Below are 19,383 nucleotides of genomic sequence, written 5' to 3' on the forward strand. Positions count from 1 at the left end.
GGCACGCCGTCTCCCGCTCAACCGCATTGTCCACCCGCAATTTCGTATCACGCCCGCCGCATCAACATTTCCTCTCTCGCATCATCATCGCGCATCCTATCGGACGCTTATGCTTTTCCCTTCTCTCATATGGACATGGCTATTCCATGCACTCCCTATTCCTCATTGGTATCATATGAGAACCTGGCACAGGTTCTGAAGGGGGAGAATGTAACGGATCGTTCATTATCTTATCTTATCTACGTAGTTAATCTACATCTTGTATCTACATCTGGATCGTCATGGTGATCGGCGCTGATCCATCTGGATCCGCGCGACGTGGCGAAGGCTTCTGAGCCTTTCACCACGTCCACCATAGTATACGCCCTCTCAATCTAGAGATTGGTTCAGTGTACTTCGGACTTGTGTGAATCAGGCGACACCCGTAAACATTACAATCGTGGAATCATCGGAGGCCGTCGCTACCCATCGCCCGTCTGGGGAGACGACCAGTGCAGTGACTTCCGAGTCATGCCCGGGTCTTCCAGCTACGCAAGTCAACCTCTAGCTTAGCACCATGGTTGGTGAGTAAAACTCACAGTATCTGGGCTCTTCTTCCAGCGACCAGTGCTCACTTGTTTTGGAAAGGCACCCTTTGAATTCCTCCATTCCAGAGATTGTCTTCCGCATGTTCAAGCGAAGGCCACGTTCAACTGTGAGTACCACACGATGGGCGGGGTACTTGCTGAGGATCTTTTCCAATGCGCCATAAAGCTCCAGGTTTTCTGGTCTACGGCATTCGCGATATAGGTTCCCAGTGTTATCCTGCCAGAGGTACGCAGTAACGGTGCTGATCTTCATTGCTACTGGACCCGCCAAGGTTTCCACAGCGCGTTTGATCCCCTCTGTAGAAGCATATATCCGCAATGTGAACGAGACCTCAAGGGTCCCGTCTGATAAATGAGGGAGTGTGGGCGATGTTTCTAGTATGTGCGATGAGATTGCAGGGATTGTGAGAAGAATTGAAATACGAACGATGACGGTTGAGGGTTGGAAGCGAAGCGGGAGTCATCGGTGGACCTATCCCGAGCAATGATTTCGCGATCGTGTCGTTTACGCGGAGAACTATCTGTCGGAAGAGGAGTCGAAGTCACAATCGAGAGAAAACACGGAGACAACCATAACAACACTCACAGTCAACGTTCTCAGACGCAGTTGGCGAGACAGACTCTTTTACACCAATGGGCTCGCTTCGCCTCCTTGATATATGTTCAGCTGATCGCATGTGAGGTGTTCGATGCCCGGGAATGCGGCAAGGAACTGGAGGAAAGCATTGCAAGTCGAGAATTCGACCCATTTGATAGTCAGGCTCCGAATCCCACATCCGAATCGCCTGCAGCAGAGTAGAGTGGAAGGGTGGCATCGTATTGGACTATCATAGCTCCACAATTCTATATGACGAAGAGCAGGCAGAATGGACAGCAGATGGTATGGCGCAAAGTGGTCCCATTGAATCGACAGAGATTGCACGAAAGGCTGACGCTCGGGCTTCGCCTTGAGCACGTCGCAGAGATCAAAGAGCCGATCCCTGTTTCGGAGGCGGACTTCCGTGAATAGGACGAGGATGCTACGAGGATAGAGGTCGCGGCAGGTGAGAGCGAAGGCAAGCAGTGTGATCGTGTGATCGGAGCAGCGGTCGATGACGCCCTTGATGACCTCCACTGGGAGCGCGAGGGACTGCATGGTGGGCGGATTCGAGGGCGAGGGATGCGAGGAGTTCGGGCGGTCGTTGTTGGGAAACATGATGCGTCGAGAGCGAGTGATGCTGGTGCGGAACGATGAGCTCGAGAGGGACTAGGCCTAGGGACGAGTAAGACAGCGTCTTTTGATCAGGCTGTGCCCATGGGGCGCAGTTTCTGAGTTTGACAGAGAAGACTTCGCATCCAAAATATGGACTCCGCACTTGACTGCATCGGTAGCAAGAAGTCACCGCGTTCAAGCACCTTCTGGTTCAAGCGTGTGTACGTCAGACAGTATCAGCGAGTACCAGCTAGTCATAGGGATGTGAATAGATAAGGGACTGTAATATGCGTGTGAACACAAATATATACAAATGACTATAAATGGATTGTGACATCACGCGTACTGCACGTGGCAAGCGCGTCGCGTCGTCGCGCCTTAAACAGTATGTGAGTAGCCTTACATGGTCAACGTACTAACATCCATTCGATCGTCGACTTTAGGGTCTAGTTGAGGCCCGTGAGTCCACGTGAATAGATCAAGGCATCTCATCCATACCTAACGGTATCCTAGCAATTTAGTCAAGCCAAGGTGTCGCGACCCCTAAATAGATTCAAGTTGGTCGATGTACTGACATTTGTTTCAATCTCAACTCAGTCCCATTGTCGCTCCCTAGCAACATTCTCGAACAGCTTGATTGCCACAAGCCATAATTGACGGTCAGCTCGCATCTTGGTATCGGGGGAGACTTTGGGATATATAGTACTTACGGAGCTGAAATTTTGACGTCGCAGTACACAGATTCTCTTCTTTCCCCTCGTACTAGACTAGCTCGCGCTATCAGGCATCTCAAGGTCCCCCTCAGTCTATCTCCACACCCCTGCCTCGTCCGTTTCGTCATCCTCACCTCAATCTATCCACCTCATGGCAACGCCTGCTCGTAAACGCCACACATTGTGCGTTTGTGCGCTATGCAAATCGCTCGATCCCATCGGCCAATGGATCCCGACAACGACGGCCTTGAACCATCAGATGATGGCGCGGAGGATGGAATCTCAGGCGTATCAGCGCGGACGGGGTCGAGGAACCATGACGGGATCTCGCGCCCGCGGTGCGATGCCACGAGGCGGTCGGAGTGCTACAACATCACGAGGTGGCCGCGGTGCCCCGCCCGCCCGATCAGGTCCTGTCCCCACCAACTCTAGCATCTCGGCCAGTGTACCTATGAAGCGTGCACGAACCCCGTCCCCCCCCACCACATATGCCAGGCATGAAGCCTTGGACTCGCTTTCGACGCGTTTTGATCGGCTCGGTCCAGTCGATTTCGACTACCCGTTTGATGACCCGGTCGGCCGGGTTGACGACGAGGACTTGCGAGACAGGCAGATGGTAAGTTATTAGTCATTATATGCGTTGTTACGAACTTTTTTTCTGATCTTATTTCTATAGCCTAGTAATCCCCACAGCACCGATAGCGATGTTCCTATGGAAGACGCGCAAATGCGCCAGCTCCCTGGCTGTGTACAGGCCCTGATATGTGATGAGAGCACCCAGCTCGACAGCTCGGACGCTCAGCCTCTGGAGGATCCATTTCAGCCCGCGCGTTCCCTTGGTCTCTACGATGACCCGGATGACCTGGACGCTCTGCAGCTCCTTGCGGACGATCTATGTCCGCAACAGGTCGAAGTGGAGCGGGAGGAAGACGACATCACTTCTGTGTCTATCGGCGCTGATGCAGGTCTCTCGAACCTCTCACAGCCAACCACCGGTCCCCACGACGCCAGCCAATCTCATGCCTCAGCTGAGGAATCCGGGACTGTGACGCCTGCGATGTCTACTGGGAACAACCTTGGGCCTTGTCCTGGCATCTCCGAGCCTGTGCACCCGATGTTCGCGCGCGCGTGTGAGCTCCCTATAATCCCCCCTCCTCTGCCTGCTTCAGAGGTCTATGCCTCAGCCCATAGCTTGTGGTATGTTCGGTCAATCCTCCTCCTGGTTGTCTTCCTGCACACCCACCACCATGTCACCTTTCGTGCATGCAACATCACCCTGTCGACACTCCGGTTCATATTCCTCGCCCTTAAGCTGGTTGATAACGCCGATCCCATGCCTACAACACTTACAACGGCGCTGAAGCGGCTTGATCTCACCGACCGGTTCCACGTTCTCATCGAATGTCCGCAATGTCGACGCCTCTTCAAACCTGACCTCGTGAACCAGCACATCAAATGCCCAGAATGCGACACCCCCCTCTTCAGCCAGGGGCCGCGGAACGTGCTATTACGTCTCATCGGACGTCCTCCCCCTACACCCATTCCAAAGGCCGTGACGCCTTTTCGACTGCTCTCTTCCGCCCTCGTGCACCTATTGCGTCAGCCGGGCATCGAGCGGGAACTGGATGCGTGGCGCTACAAACCTCCCCCCCCTCCTGGCGTATTTCGCTCCATCCAGGATGGTCGTCGGTGGAAATCTCTCAAGGGGGCTGATGGCCAGCCATTCTTCGGGCCTCAAGGAGGACATGAGTTGCGCATAGCAGTAATTCTCCACATCGATTGGTGAGTTCGTTTCCAGAGTGATCGAGATCGCGGATGCTCAGCATGGTTATCGTCTCGACATGATTGTGATCACTTCTTCAACAGGTTTTCGGCATCTTCGAGCGCTTTCAGTGCGTCGTACTCATCAGGCGCCATATCGTTCTCCATTCCCAACCTGCCGCCGGTGCTACGGTGCGTGGATCTTTGAGTACATCGCTCGTGATATACTCTAACAGTGACGACAGGTATCGTGTGGAGAACCTCATTCTGAGCGCGATGACTGATGGTCCCAAGGAGCCTGACGCGGAGGAATTACAGCATTGGCTCGAGCTGGTCGTCGATGACCTGCTCGTGCTCTTCTACCTAGGCATATTTGCCCCGACTGAGTCACGCAAGGAGGGTATGTCAAGGTGTGCACGCAAAACTAGACACCTTTCGCTGAAACCATTTTGTAGGCCGACGCATGCGGGTTGCACTCGTCTGCACGTGTGCTGATCATCCCGCCATGTGCAAGGCAGGTGGCTTTGCGGACAAGAGCCACACGAAGGCGCCATGCACTCAGGGACTCGTTGACACGAAAAATATGTATTCTGATGAATGTCTAAATGGAGGTATGTTTGTGTTCGCAGTTTGAGAGAGTCATTCCTTGTGTTGGTCTCATAGCAGTCAGCGGGGCTGCCTTCCTGCCGCGCCGTGCCTCCACCTCCATCTCCGCTCCTAGCTTCTCACTTGCCTCTCAGTCTGCTTCAACTATCTTGAGCACTAGGTACATCTGCATCGACCCCAGCTAACTCATATTTTGCTAGGATGTCCACCTAGAAGTGCGGAAGTGCACGTTGCTCGGGCACGAGCATGGCAGTCGCTTGAAGACAAGAAAGAGCGCGACGAATACTTCAAGCAGCATGGGTCGCGTTGGTCTGAACTCATGAGACTGCCGTACTACGACTGTGTTGCTATGACGGTCATAGACCCGATGCACAACCTGTTACTGGGCAAGACGGGTTTGCTTTGATCATATGTATGTGGTCTTGCTAACGAAACGACATACAGGTGTTGTAAAAAATCAGTGGTACTCACGCTGGATCAAGAGCGGCACATTGCGTGCTGATACCAAGGCAGGCACCAAGCGCGAACTGTCTGTGTTGCATCGATTTTTTGATACGGTGAGCAAGCTTGTCTGTCAAAATGTCGGAGTCAGTGATGCTTCCATTCCTTAGTTCGAGGCTCCCGAGTGGGCGGGTCGCCTTCCTCTGCGCGTGGGCGAGCCCGCTGGCGGCTCTCTCACTGCAGACGAGTATAAGTTGTTGATTGTTTGCCCAGGCATGATAATTGTAAGTCGTGATGTTAACGGACGTACCCTGGTTTCGAATGCGAAAATGAACGCAGTGGAGTTCTCGCTCGCTTTCGTGATGGTTTCCTTGCTGACTACTATGATGCGTAGCTGCCATTGATCTGGGATCAGTGCATACAAGAAGCTGTGAAGGACTACGAAGCGGCATGCAAGAAGTATGACGTGACATTGCGCAAACACAAGGATGCCGCCGCAAAGCACGAAGCCAGTTTGCAAGCCCTTCGCACCCAGGTGGCATCCCCCAACCTCGATCCGAGGGAGCGCACCAAAGTGGACAAGAAGATTAAAGAACTGACCGCCAAGGCTCCGAATCCGCCGCTTGAACCGGCCCCGCGCATGCAGGAGGCCGAGGTCCCGCTTATGTTGTCTCTCGGGGGAGCACTTAAGCTTCTCTTAGCGAGCCCAACATCGGCGTCGGATCGTCAGCGTGGGGCACATCTCCTCTTCTCGTACCTGCAACAATACAAGCGTGTATGTATATGACGATGTGCATGCGGTCGCAAATGTGTTGATGTCTACTCTCTCTTGGTTTTTTTGGTCGTGCTTTCACTCCGACTTCTTAATCCTCCCATGCAACGTCATCGCTAATCGTCTTCACAGATATATGGGCTGCAGGCAATGGTCCCAAACCATCACTTTGCGACGCACATTCCATCACAGCTCGAAGAATACGGCACAGTGTATGAAATATGGGCTTTCCTTGCAGAGCGCCTCAACAAAACCCTCAAGAGTACCAACCAGAACAACCGACGTGGTGGCCAGCAAGAGGTCACCATGATGCGCGAATTTGATCGGCATATGCAAGTCCGGGCTATCGTACTAACCTTTTTGTTCCCCGTGCAGATGGGCTATTGATGTAACGCGTCTTTCACAGGTCGAACATGTATCGACGCTGTCGCCGGATGGTACCAATGAGGTGGACGTATCGCGTTCAATAGCCCAACGATTCCTCCATGAGTCGCGTGAGGCTCGCGGAACCGTTGAGGCTATAGGAGCCGGGCAAGCTCACGAGACCGCAGTTCAACATGACGGTATTTTTCCTTTTCTTCCAACACTTAACACTCATCAATGCTGCTCATAGTTTTTTGCCTCACGGCGATCGGACTTGGTGTGCGCTCAGCCCGAGCCGTCCAAGTCGACATGCCACTTTGTGATGCCATCCTTAGGTGGTACACGCAAAATCGAGCCGGCGCTCCTGAACATCATTTATACCATGCGTACGATTGCAATGCTCCCCCCGGTGCAACATTTCTTGACCCCACAGCGCACACACTGAGCTACATTATCCTCGATGGCCGGCGCATCACTCCGAGGACGTCTTCAGGTATAGTCAAGGTGTCGCTGCCACAGCACCCTTACTTGGCAGGCGACGTGGCGCGCCTACTGATTCATCAGCAACCGGGCCATTCCTCCCCAGCTGTATTTGCTGAGGTGTTGTGGCTCGTTCCTCAAGACATTGAGCAAGTTGCAAACAACCCCTGGCGAGATTAGTATGTTTTTTGTTACCTATCAGATCCCCGGCGATGAGACTCATCTTTGGCACTTATCAATGAGTCCAGAACTCGATGTCCGGTGCTGGAAGTATCGTGAGCATATGCCGAGTGGTGGTCCTACAGGACTTCCACCGTTGATCCCTGTGACTGCCATTCGATGCCAGCTTGCCCGAGGTGTTTATGACCTCAAGTCGCCACGTCTATGGCTCACAACCTCGCTCAGAGGTGTACGTAACATCACATCTCAGGTCGCTCATCACTTGGTGTGCTAACTTCCCTCAGGACGCTGTCTCAATGGAGACGTTGGCAGACCTAGGGGCCGGCGAGGCCGGGCTATTGTGAGGCCGGGTACGTCGTCCAGCATCAAGATATGCCTATATTGTGTGCTCACTGTTCGTTCAGGGATTACTGTTACCCAATCATCTGTACTTGTACTATTCTCGTGATTTTCTTTCTCTGTGAGACGGTCAATGTGCCCCCAGCGAAGCCCTTACAAGAGTTGCACTTCCAGATACCAACAGCCTGACATTTTACTGAGCGAGAACAGGATTGGTGATACAATACATGCGCTCTATCATTCTACTTCGCGGTCCGACAAGAAACCTCCGTCGTTCACGTTGCCGAGGGGTCACCAGTGCCGTCATCCGTTGGTGTGGTGTTCTCTCCAAACCCAGGCGGATCGGGGTGCTTCATCCAGTCGCCTAGAAACCTGCTGTCAGTCTCCTTCATCCTCTCGTACCATTCTATGTTGACCCCAAAGTTGAAAGGCGCGTAACCGGGGATCTTGTCACTAGAACGTCCGGTGTCGCGTACACGTTCGACCATCATCCGGAGCGACTTGGGATGCAGGGAGCTGTTATGGATCTCCGCCAGTTCGCGGTGTATTTTTGTCAACTACAAAACATTTGTGAGCGCATAATCTACATATGTCTTGAAAGACAAGCACATACCTCATTGGATCGCCAGTTTGGTCTAATCACCTCAAAAAAGCTCAACTTTGCCAGCTGCGAATCAGATTTCCCCGTTATCCCGGCCTTCTCAGCCATCTGACGTCGCCATTCCGTAACAGCGTCTTCGTTGCTATCGTCCTCAGGCCCGCTCGCTTCATCAGACATCAAGTCCGCCGTAACGAGGTGTCCTGGGTCAACACCATGTAATTCCAGGTACCTCGGAGCGACGCTGTAAAGATTGTCGCTTTTCTGATGATGTTTATGTAGTGCAGTTAACGAATCATTTACAAGCCAACAGTACGTACCTTATTGCGCCGATTTTGCCATCGTGATGCTCGCTCATTTTTTTTGCGCTGGCGTGCCTTTTCTTGATCGACCTGGCTGTTGTACGCCGCTCGGAATCCCCGGAAGCTGGTCTTCGCGCATTCACGCAGTAGGGAATACGTCAGTTTGACGTTCGGGGCATTCATCCATGTCGCATGGATGACGGAGTGGTTCTGGTGAGCCGCCGATTAAAGTTTGAAAGCGCATCATCAAGTCACAAAAATGGGTCAGTGCTCTCGCACAACTAGCGCACGATTTTATACTGATCACTTACCTTCAACTGTTGCATGGAGACCTCAGCAACCCGGACGAGTAGGTCAGGGTTGACAGACTCATCAACCCGCGCCTCAAAATTCACTGCCATCCCCGGCATCTGTTGCCCCCACTTGGGCCATTTATCGTGCTTGCTAACACCCGTAACCAGGCGGAATTGCTGTCCTACGATATTCTGCAATGTCGCGCGAAGGTGAGCACATGTCACTCGCTAACTTCCGTGTATTATTTCCTAGAATAACTCGCTTGGACGCGCACACGCGTCTGCTCCGGCCTCCCTCATGGCGATCACCTGGTTCTCTCGCACGCGTTCCAAGGAAGGTCTGCAGACGTCTATGCCCTGACGGACCACGTCGAGGCGACACTTCACATGCGGCGGGGCAGATTTGTGCCAGCAGGGATGTGTACACTCGTCGCGCTCCTAGCGGAGTATCTGGACGTGAGGGGAACAAGTGGAGGACGCATACAGTGGCCGTCTTGCCCACGAGACGGTGCAAACAAAGGGAACACAGTTTGTATGATGAGGCAGGAATCTACTTACTAACACAATTCGCCGTGCCTGTCGCTGCACGAGATCTAGGTCTTCATGTCTGGTCTTCAACAAACTGAGTGGATCGGATTCATCCTTCACGGCTAAGGGGTCTGGCGCGTATGGCGCGTCGTCCACTTTGTTGTTCTCCGTTGCAACATTCCGGCCAGGGTTACGATGCGCAAGGCCGCCGCGCGCCGCATAGAGGGGGTTTCGGTGACCGCGTGCAAGGGCAATGGGCGCCGAGTGGACAGGTGAGGATGTTTCTAACTCAGTATCCTCTTCTAGAAGCTGAGGATCGATGGTCGGGCTGCTTGATGCATGTTCCGGTTGTCCAGTCTCCGATAGACGGTGACGGTGTCCATCGGAACTGCACTTCAGTTGAGTATATGCGTACTAATAATATCTTAAAAAATCCTCGCCACTCACAGAGACATATCTAACATTAATGAGGTATTGCGACGCTCGCGCGCTCCCCTCTGGGTGGTATGCAGGCTGTGGACACAACATTAGTAGGTGGTGATCACCTATATGCATCGCATATATTCATATGGCTCACCGTACGCTCCCTCTGTGAGATTCCCCCCCTTCCCTGGGCCCTTCTCCATCAACGCGCGCCACAGAGAATGGCTGCCCTTGCGGCGGAGGCATGCCCGTCTGGATTGTGGTCGGGGTCCCATGGTGAGCGCTAGTACCCACCCTGCCGGCCTCGCTAATATTCCTCTGCAATAGTGCTTGCTTGAGATAGTCGGGTATTTGGTCCCAGGTCTCCCGAATATTCGGGTCGCTGATATATTCGGGGCAGACGTCCATTATTGGTGAGGCAGGCGGGAGCGGTGGGCGGGAGCAGTGGGCGGGCGCAATACCAGCACGGGCGGCTAGTACGCGCCGCGATTCGGTGGCGTGAGCGTGTTCTTTGCTCCTGTTTGTACCCGATATATATAGCCTATAATAGAATCAACCTGGTTTGTTATTCATAGTAGACTGCCTTAGTAGCTTGCATGTGTACTAGGCAATACTACATGATATATAGCAAGCTTCTTGCATATTCGACTCGCTCATGTGTTTCAGTCTCGAACAGGGGAGGAATACGACCCTTCGAATAGTCCATCTATTCGAACCTCGAACAGTGGACGTGTACGACCCCTCAAATATGCCCTGCGTTTCAACTTGGACTCGGACGTCTATTGATACTTCGATTACGTGATTTGTTTCAATACCAAATTTGGTTCGATAAACCATCTACTCACAGCTGTTCTCAGTTGCTACAAGTTCTAATGGCCCACTAGTTAGTCCTCCGACCACACTCCGATTACACACCTATTTACCGTTGCTCACCTTCGAACCAGCAGGCCCTTAAACGCGGTGAGTACTCGTCATCGCCGCAATCATCTCCTAGGAATCTCACTACATACATCATTGCAGACATTGTGGACCGCCTCGACACTTCTCGGTACAGCAACGCCGCGAAATCGCAACTGCAGCAACGTTGGATGCGCAGAACATGCACAAACCAGGTGGTGAATGCTGAACAATACAGTATATGGTCATTTTGTGCCAAAGTACACGGGATACGGATCTCGACCATCGTCACGACCTATATCTCACCACATCGCAGACACCCAACCAGGAAAGCACGCAAACGCCCCCCACGACATGGTGAAATCGTGATGCGGAACGAGAAACCAAAAGCGAGCGCATCCGCTTCACGGCATCCAAGGCACCGAGTGTGCTATGCGATGCACGCTGCGCCCATGGTCGCCCCCATACCGCACAGGAACCACGCGTCCTCCGCGATGTGCAAGTACTGCCTCCCAGACCTGAATGCGATACGGGGACGGGGTGGGAGACGCCTTCTCTCGCCGGAGCCACGGTTGATGTCGGCGAACGCGGGGTGGATCATCGCGATCTTGTCCTGGACGTAGCCGAGGAAGGCAAACCCTGATTGTCTCGTCGTGGACATCATTTGATCTGCATGCAATGATAGCATAGATGCGAATTAGCTCGTAGGGTAAAGGACGTGCAGTGTACGTAGACGACAGGGGGTGCGTAGCGAGTACGACCACCCATGAACGCTGCCCGTCGGCGGCGGTGTGTCACGAGTAGCCTGGCTAAGTCGACATCCTTGACGCGCAGAGATTTCGGCTTTGCGATAGATCTCGAGGGTGCGCGCGTCCAGGAGGACCTGGAGACGGAACGTGTGTTTTCCTGTGTACGAGAACCACTCCATCAGCGACCGACCTTCGACTTGAAACACAAAAGTCCAGACACCGAGCTGAGTTCGACATCCGACTCTGCAAGAACGAGACCAACGGGTGGTTCGAGCAAACAACCGTGCAGCACGGAAAGTTCGGGGGAGGGAAGACAGTCGGGCGGAAGAAGGCGAGAACGAGAGCGTACCTGTTGTGCCTCCTCCAATTAACCGCCCGTGCGCTATCGCCGCAATCTCCCCGTGCGCCACGCCATTCGCGTCCGCTGCCCTGAACGCCCCGCCATATTCGCTGTCGGGCTTCGGTGCTGGGAACGGCCCCCCGACTTCGCGACAGCAGAGCTCCCCAAGCGCACGGAAGCCGGCCAATCGGGCGTCATCTGCGGACAAGGCGCTGGGGCTGCCGTCGCGGTTGAGGGTGTGGATGTCGCGCGAGGTCGCGTACGGGTTCAGGTGGGTGGGTGCGCCGGGAATAGTGGGCGTCGCGACGGGCTGGACACGCGCGGGTGCTGGACGCGGCAGGACGTCGATCGTTGAAGGCGATATGGCGCTGGCTGTTCGCCGAGGGGGGGAAGGCGCGTTTGGCAAGACATGGGATTGCATCCCAACCAGGCGGAGGGTAGACAAAGCAATGCTTCCTAGCCAAAGCAATGCTTCCTAGCCAAAGCAATGCTTCCTAGCTAAAGCAATGCTTCCTAGCTACCGGCGCCATCTACGAGCATGGCCCAAAGCGATGTAGAGGGTCCTGCTCAAAACATAGTCGATGATACTCACAAGCACATCGCACGTGTCGGTACGACGCAAATTGACTGAATGCACGACTCTCACCTTCTACTTGCTCTGACCATGACCTCTCGTGGGTGTCGCATCCGGTTCAGGCAAGTCATAGGTATCCGGTGAAGACAGATATCCCGCAGGCTGATGACAGGGCAGGGCGAATGTGACGGAGCTCCTCGAGGATGGTCGCCTGAGACGGCGAGAGGGGTGACGGGAGCGTGCAGTAGCATATCTTCGGGTGGCAGGATAGATGTACCGCGACGCTGTGAGGGCGTAGCTATGTAGACAGCAGGAGGTACGCCGAGGAATGGCTGACCCGAGCGTACGGAGAGCATGCGCAACACAGCAAAAAGGTAGCATGCTGTAGAGGGAGATGTTGAGAGCTGTAGAGAATAGAGTCGCTGTTCGAATACCAGGACGACAGTAAGCAGTAAGCAGATGGTGGGTGGGAGGCAATGTCCGAGGGAGCACAGAGCGAGGCAGCGCCCAGGCGCTGGCCTGCGGTGTCTGTGGACACTTGTCGCGCTGGCTGTGGACACTTGTCGCGCTGGCTGTGGACACTTGTCGCGCTGGCTGTGGACACTTGTCGCGCTGGCTGTGGCACGCTTTTGTTCATGCGGTGTCCACGCGGGGAGAAACAGGGCCCTTTGAGCGACCCCGCCGTGCTGCGTACCTCGTCTGCCAGTACATTGCCCGCGAACGCCGCACTTCCACTCCGGGGGGTGGTGCAGGGCGCGATCTCGCTCGCTGGTGGCGTGGCTGTCGCTGGACTGACCTTGGGCGGACGCGGCTGTTGCCCGGCCTGCAACGCGGTCTCAGGCATTGCGTAGTTTGTACACTAGTCTGTACGAGTTCTGCACACTGAACGACAGACGGACTTGCAGCAGTTGCGATCTCGCGGCGTTACTGTACTACAGAAGTGCTGAGGCGGTCCACAACGTCCGCAATGATGTAGTCTCGTGACCAGACGTTCGGAGCTTGAATCGGATGCGAAAAACCGGGGGCATCCGAGCTCCTGAACGTCTGGTGGCTTTACCCCCGTGACTCCCCGCTCGGTGACCTGTGGTCACATATCGATCCCATTTGAGGCAGTCCGAACAAGTCGGAGGGCGACTCCAGTGTGCGATGTGGCGGCCTGCTGTTGTAGTTACACCTTGCGAAACCTCCTGTACTGGACACAATGATCTCCTGGATTATCATGTCTGGCTTGCTCTAATATACTCTACATGGCTATTGTTACTCTCTGACTACTGTCCCACGAAGAACACGCCCGCTCATATGCCGTCCTGGAAGCCGCCCGAGAAGCCGCCAAAGCCTCGCGTGGATACAACTCAGAGGCCACACAGCAAAGGCTTGAAGAGACCTTCCGACAGCGCATGGGAGGGAAGGTGCCACACCAGTGGCAGGCGGATGTCTCAGAGGCGCTGTTGGTGGGATTAGACTGGGTGCGCGAGGATCTATAAGCGCCCATGGAGCGGACTACTGTGTACTGCCTATATGAGAGATAGACAGATTGAGTATGGAGGATGTGTAGCAAAGGCTTGTAGATGTCATAGAGACGTACCAGTTAGAGGAGTGTCGACAAAGAGCGGAGTAGGCTCAGCGCGACTCGAAGATAGCGGGGAGATAAGCAGGCAGACGCGCACGAAGGACAAGAGGCAGGGAGGTCACACCGGTCACCGAGCGGGGAGTCACGGGGGTAAAGCCACCAGACGTTCAGGAGCTCGGATGCCCCCGGTTTTTCGCATCCGATTCAAGCTCCGAACGTCTGGTCACGAGACTAGTATCCATGGCCTCATCCACTCTACATTCTCGACAAGTCCTGCATCTCCTGCCTTCCTCCGTATCCGACCTAGTATATATTATTCGTCTACTTAGACTCCTTTCACTAGGGTCTGCAGATACGTATAGCGTCTTGGTCTCTGCACTTCTGCCGTACGATCGCACCCGCACCTTCCCTTGAAAAGTTCCTACTACTCCGTCTCCGCCTTGCTCTATGTCTTCTCCCTCTCGTGACCCAGCTGCATCTCCCTGACCTCTTGTGTCTCACATGGCATGGAGCCCGAGGCTATCACGGCGAGGGACAATGTCTGCTGCATTTCCAACAAATCCAACGTGCGTTACGTGCATATGATGTGGACCCGAACCACTGCAGGCACAGAGTCCCCGAAACTAACTCGAGCCCTCACGTACAGTGATCACTGGAACTCCGGAACACGACTTGGCTCTTTCCCGACAAATTAGAGGCTACCTGCTCCGAATTCGAACTGTGAGTTGCAAATGCTACCTGGGTTGGATGGGACCGGCTTGTATCGTGTGACGATACATGGTATTATGTTATGTCAATGTCTTGACTATGCAATCCGTAAGTCGCCATCAGCTCATTTGTTGTCGCAGAGATACACCGGCGTACAGACCACCCCTATTGACATGTGAACACGATCTACTGCTCGAACTCTACCACCGGAATTGGTCCAGTCGTTACCTCCGGATACCTGTCGTGCGTATACACCTTGAGCTTCTCCCAAGCCTACCAACAATTACAACCATCCGTGCTCTCCACTCTCTCATCGGCCCCGCCATTCCCGCGGCCCTTCCCTTCGCTCCTAACCCTACCGCACTGGCTTTCTACGCAAGTCCTCCATAGCGAAGGACGCTATGGTACTAAGGAAGACAACAACGGGGTGGGGGCGATCGGTGATTGTCGGTGTGTGGGCAGCCAAAGAACAAGAGTGCAGACGTTGTGTTGTCATGTTGTATGGGCGCAGCGGGTGAGTTCTCGTTCGTCCATCTCCTGCACTTTCCTTTTGCGAGTTCCAGACCCAGTGCTTGCGTGCCATCCCATCCCCATCAAGCCGACATGAGAGGGCAGGCTCAGCTCTGCCGTATGGAGTGTCGACTGGGAGCCACGTGTCAGAGACATTTGCTGACACGGGAACGTCAATTCATAGGACGGGTCCCATCTCCACTTTGTCGAGATCGCTCATGCTACGAAGCTCCTGCGACGGCGGGCTGGAGGGTCCCTGTGAGTGTTGAGCGCCATACCATCCCGAACGTCAAGGGCATCCATCTCACCCAGCTGCTGACAGCCAGCGAGGCCATGCAGGTCCTCCTCGCACTCGCCAACTGATTCCTCATAGCCGCCTTCGCCCAACCTCTCACTCAAGGCGGAACGCAAACCTTCGGTGCGGCCTGCAACTAGTCTGTCTTGCGCAATGCCCGAGCTCAAGACCACTGCATCAAAGTAGGCACTTCCCAAATGAGCGGGGTGAGTTCCTCATTTACATTGCATGCCGTCATTATCGAGAAATTAAGCAGACAGTTATAGGTCGGTGCTCCTAAGTCCTAGGTGCTCTCGTCAAGCTATGCATCACACCCGCTTGGAGGATGCCAACTGCTCGCGCTTTCCAAAGAGGCCTGGAGCAGAGGTTCACTTGGTGGAGTACGCCTTACGATGGATGCTGTATGCTGTCGATTGGGCTATCACATCTTTCAGTTTACCTTGTAGCTGTGATTTCTTTGCTATCCGGCTGCGCAAACTGCATGCCCTCGTCAGCCATCACTGGAAAAGCTTCTTATTATACATAGTACAATTTCTTTGGGCAATTTCTCCGTTCGAAAACGTTCTTGGGCCTCTAGGTCATGCTGCCGCAGATCAACTCAATGCGCGCAAGACTGCACGGGAACTATCCGCTGGCGATCGCAGCCTTGACGTTCCCATCCCCACGCTCCAGTCACGGCCCCCGTCCCAGAGTCCCGTGCATTCCCTTTCATGAAGCTCTCGCATCTGCTCTGCTCCGCCAAGAGCCTCTCAGATGACTTCATGTCTCGGTACCATGCCTCTGAGTGTAAACTGTCTGCTTCACACGGCGACGATTGTGGCTCCAGAAAGCATGCATACGTAGCTAGTCAAAAGGTACGCAGCCATCATGCAGTCCCGAAACGTTGTCCTGACCAGACCTCTGGTATGCAGGCACACTCCCGCTCCGCTCATGCACTTTCCACATCCTTGTTTCTGGGATATGAACGTCTCACATAGCATTTCCGCAACCCAGCGGTTTGGATGACGTCGAATCTAGGGAGACGTCCGTTCGGTGCGCAAGCTTTCTCCTCATACAACTGCGCTATCGTTGATATGACTGAATGGTTCGCTATGGCTATGTCATACGACAAGGCACTGACTTCTGGGGTATGTCGTGTGCTCCATACAGTGTCCGGTTGTCCCTAACGTCTTCCCGGCTTATCTTGTACAAGTCCCGCCAAATCGCACGCGCAGGCCGCACAGTATCCGCCCGTCCAGTGCGGTGGACCGTGGCGCCCCGCTTGAAGACACCATCATATATCATTCCCATATGCACTCCCGCAAACCGTCGCCCCTCCCTCTCACAACACCCGCACGATGACATTTGCGACCCTCCGTGCCCTCCATGCCGTCATCGGCGACGCCATCTCCGACATCGAATCGACCTATGGAGCGCACGAGCTCGACTTCCCCTCGCTCGACGTGCCCTACTACGCTAACACGTCTCTGACCACGATGGACCAGCAGAGAGCAGAGGAGTTGAGAGGGGACCCTGTAGTATTTGGAGCCGCGAACACGATTGTCGCCGCTTGCGGGCAGCTTGCGGCGGTGGTGCATAAGCCATTCTTTTCGTTGGTCGAGGGGGCACAAGGGGTAGGTGTCCTCATTCGTCGAGTTCTTAATTGAGTTCTTGACTTTCCTTCTGTTTTCGATATTGCATATCCTTGTCATCGATACTGTGCCTATCGTATTCATTCGGGTCATGCACCCGACGATTGAAGTCTACAGAAGCAGGACGCTCGCTGACATGAAACTGCGATCCACAGGGTAACCTCATTGCATGTCTTCAATTCCTTGAAAACACCCACACCGTTGAGATCCTCCGCGAAGCGGGCCCGCAAGGGCTGCACGTCAAGGACCTTGCCGCTCGCATAACCGACGTCCGCCGCGGTGCTAACCCGAACGTCAGAGATATCGACCACACGAAGATCAGTACGTCTCCCTTATGTTGCTCGTTGCATAGAGGAGCCCGAGCTTACTGTATACATGTAATGAACAACGTGAACAGGCCACGTCCTGCGGCTGCTCGCGACGTATCACTGGCTGCAAGAAGTGCGCCCCGACGTGTTTGCGAACAACCGCCTATCCTCGTTCATCGACTCAGGGAAATCTACTGCCCAGATTAGATCCTCGTAAGTGTCTTGTCCCCTGTCTAGTATGGATACTGCTCACCTGGGGTGTGGGGTACGCCGTACGCATATGCAACAGGCCAGGGACAAAGTACGATGAGACGGACGGCGTTGCGGCCTTCACGGCCACCTCTGGCGATGAAGTCATGAAGATCCATTCTGTGCTCGCCGACTGGCTGCTCACAGATGGCGGCTTTGGAGAGAAGATGTACGCCAGTCCGTTCAATCTCGCGTTCAAGACGGATCTCAAGTACTACGAGTGGCTCGAGGAGCCGGGGAACGAGGCGCGACTGGCGCGGTTTGGTCATTCGATGAACGGGACGAGGTATTGGGAGCTGGCGGAGAACATCATTTATGGTGCGTACCTGCCTCTTTGCTTTGTGTTCTGCCTCCCTTCGTATCTGGAGGCACTGTGTTGCCCAGTTCCGCGGTCCGAGACTTAGGGACTCTAGGCTCGGGATCTATACTTCGGACATCATATGATGCAATTCTGCGGTATCATTTAAACCACAGCACACTGATCGGCTTGGCATGCGACTATTTTGCAGGTTTTCCCTGGCATGAGCTCCCGCGAGATTCTGTCGTGGTCGACATTGGCGGCGGGATCGGGTCCGTGTCTGTCATCCTCGCGGAAGCATACCCGCATCTACGTTTCGTAGTCGAGGACCGGGCGCCGGTCGTGGCGATCGCTCAGCAGGTGCGCCTTTACCTTTGCTTCTCCATTCGTTATGCTCAGTCCGAAGTGTCTGCTGTAAATGCTACTTATCCGCTTGCTGCGTACACGTTGGACAGTCCTGGGGAAACAAGCACACTGATCTCTTCTCCTCGGGACGGGTCTCCTACCACACGCAAGATTTCTTCGCGCCTCGCGAATCCTTCGAAGTCCCAGGCCTCGGTACTATCTCCCAGCCGACGGTGTTCCTCCTCCGCGCCGTCGCCCACAACTGGCCGGATGAATACGTTGTCAGGTGCGTCCTTCTCGCATTGTTCCAGGCCAAATATTGACAAATACTGGTAACTGACAACTGCAGGATCCTGAAACACCTACGCGCGGCTGCCGGAGAGCACACGAAGCTTCTCATTGTCGACAATCTCCTCACGTTTGCCTGTTTTGACGAAGACAGCAGCGCAGATATGCGTTCCCTTGTACCCGAGGGCTCTCCGCTCCTCCCCAATCTCGGACGAGCAAGCACCAATGCGTATATCCTTGACGTTTCGGTAAGATAGATTATGCTCTCTGGCGGAGAAAAGGGGGGGCTGATATCAGTGTTTTCGTAGATGATGGGGATATTCTCGGCGAAGGAACGGACTTACCGCGAGATGGACGCGCTGATGCAGAATGCGGGGTGGATGATTGAACGCGTGAAGCGGGCGGTGGGCTCGTTATGGGCATACACGACTGCCACCCCCGTCTAGAGTGTAACGAGATGGTTTGCGACGATGGAAGGCAACATGAGTGACTTTCAGGGGGGTAATGCCGAGCCTGTAGGATATGCACATGCATGACACAATTGAAGAAGCACGCTCGCAGCCCGTTATGTCCGGCAGCATCGCTCACAGCTGCATGAGCTGCTCCACCTCTATGCTAGCCCTGACACCCCACAGCGCATGGAAAAGGTCCAGGCCGTTCGGCACCATCCCGCTTGGATCCCAGCGCACTGGGTCCACATTGCAAGCTCAAAAGATCAAGCCATGGACGACGATGAAGAATGGGCGAGACGACACAAGATACTGGTATACACAGATGGTTCGCAGAAGCGCGGCAAGGTTGGTGCTTCGGCGGTGCTACTGAGGGCGGGGTCCTCCCGAACCAAGACCCTCTTCTACCACCTCGGGTCCGACAAGCACCATGGGATCTACGAGGCGGAGATTATAGGTTCTATTTTAGGTACACAGCTGCTACGGAAGGAACGCCAGGCCGTGCACAACCCCTCAGTTGCACTTGACAACAAGTCCTCAATAGAGGCGTCAACCCAGATACGTCCGAGACCCAGCCACTATCTCACTGACTAC

At 54.4% G+C, this 19,383-nt stretch overlaps 7 protein-coding genes across 7 annotated transcripts; 3 read left to right on the forward strand and 4 right to left on the reverse strand.

The window, feature by feature from the left end:
• Positions 1-1,212: 1,212 nt before the first annotated feature.
• Positions 1,213-1,782, reverse strand: DICSQDRAFT_174075 (uncharacterized protein; the record flags this gene model as incomplete). The annotated part of the gene is made up of 1 exon (XM_007369881.1): positions 1,213-1,782. The coding sequence occupies one exon, from the start codon at positions 1,780-1,782 to the stop codon at positions 1,213-1,215; it is 570 nt and encodes a 189-aa protein (XP_007369943.1).
• Positions 1,783-4,101: 2,319 nt separating this feature from the next.
• On the forward strand, positions 4,102-5,763 carry DICSQDRAFT_35914 (uncharacterized protein; the record flags this gene model as incomplete). The annotated part of the gene is made up of 8 exons (XM_007369882.1): positions 4,102-4,274; positions 4,359-4,445; positions 4,499-4,653; positions 4,709-4,864; positions 5,060-5,254; positions 5,304-5,416; positions 5,471-5,584; positions 5,695-5,763. Coding segments are annotated over 8 exons (1,062 nt in total), but the record flags the coding sequence as incomplete, so codon positions are not given.
• A 1,946-nt stretch (positions 5,764-7,709) lies between these two features.
• On the reverse strand, positions 7,710-9,683 carry DICSQDRAFT_129553 (uncharacterized protein; the record flags this gene model as incomplete). The annotated part of the gene is made up of 6 exons (XM_007369883.1): positions 7,710-7,991; positions 8,048-8,296; positions 8,353-8,544; positions 8,646-8,819; positions 9,186-9,548; positions 9,603-9,683. 6 exons carry the CDS (start codon positions 9,681-9,683, stop codon positions 7,710-7,712), a joined length of 1,341 nt encoding a protein of 446 aa, XP_007369945.1.
• Positions 9,684-10,721: 1,038 nt separating this feature from the next.
• DICSQDRAFT_140464 (uncharacterized protein) lies at positions 10,722-11,701 on the reverse strand. The gene is made up of 2 exons (XM_007369884.1): positions 11,574-11,701; positions 10,722-11,381 (listed from the first exon to the last, which is right to left on the reverse strand). Exon 2 carries the CDS (start codon positions 11,137-11,139, stop codon positions 10,906-10,908), a length of 234 nt encoding a protein of 77 aa, XP_007369946.1. The 5' UTR covers positions 11,140-11,381; positions 11,574-11,701; the 3' UTR covers positions 10,722-10,905.
• Positions 11,702-13,454: 1,753 nt separating this feature from the next.
• Positions 13,455-13,622, forward strand: DICSQDRAFT_69771 (uncharacterized protein; the record flags this gene model as incomplete). The annotated part of the gene is made up of 1 exon (XM_007369885.1): positions 13,455-13,622. A coding segment is annotated over one exon (168 nt), but the record flags the coding sequence as incomplete, so codon positions are not given.
• Positions 13,623-14,020: 398 nt separating this feature from the next.
• On the reverse strand, positions 14,021-15,750 carry DICSQDRAFT_140466 (uncharacterized protein). The gene is made up of 6 exons (XM_007369886.1): positions 15,488-15,750; positions 15,249-15,427; positions 15,111-15,184; positions 14,575-14,930; positions 14,355-14,524; positions 14,021-14,274 (listed from the first exon to the last, which is right to left on the reverse strand). Exons 2-4 carry the CDS (start codon positions 15,259-15,261, stop codon positions 14,772-14,774), a joined length of 246 nt encoding a protein of 81 aa, XP_007369948.1. The 5' UTR covers positions 15,262-15,427; positions 15,488-15,750; the 3' UTR covers positions 14,021-14,274; positions 14,355-14,524; positions 14,575-14,771.
• A 946-nt stretch (positions 15,751-16,696) lies between these two features.
• DICSQDRAFT_69666 (O-methyltransferase) lies at positions 16,697-18,786 on the forward strand (the record flags this gene model as incomplete). The annotated part of the gene is made up of 8 exons (XM_007369887.1): positions 16,697-16,834; positions 17,008-17,173; positions 17,250-17,373; positions 17,450-17,727; positions 17,919-18,067; positions 18,163-18,338; positions 18,402-18,588; positions 18,649-18,786. The coding sequence occupies 8 exons, from the start codon at positions 16,697-16,699 to the stop codon at positions 18,784-18,786; spliced, it is 1,356 nt and encodes a 451-aa protein (XP_007369949.1).
• Positions 18,787-19,383: the final 597 nt, after the last annotated feature.

This window comes from Dichomitus squalens, assembly GCF_000275845.1.
Source record: "Dichomitus squalens LYAD-421 SS1 unplaced genomic scaffold DICSQscaffold_57, whole genome shotgun sequence".
NCBI classification, from domain to species: domain Eukaryota; kingdom Fungi; phylum Basidiomycota; class Agaricomycetes; order Polyporales; family Polyporaceae; genus Dichomitus; species Dichomitus squalens.

Bases quoted from the DNA above. Each gene is read 5' to 3' on its own strand.
- DICSQDRAFT_140464 (XM_007369884.1), bottom strand. From the start codon at position 11,139: ATGATGTCCACGACGAGACAATCAGGGTTTGCCTTCCTCGGCTACGTC.
- DICSQDRAFT_140466 (XM_007369886.1), bottom strand. The intron at 14,931-15,110 runs CTATGAATTGAC...ACGAGAACTCAC, and splicing joins AAGTGGAGATGGGACCCGTC to CCGCTGCGCCCATACAACAT.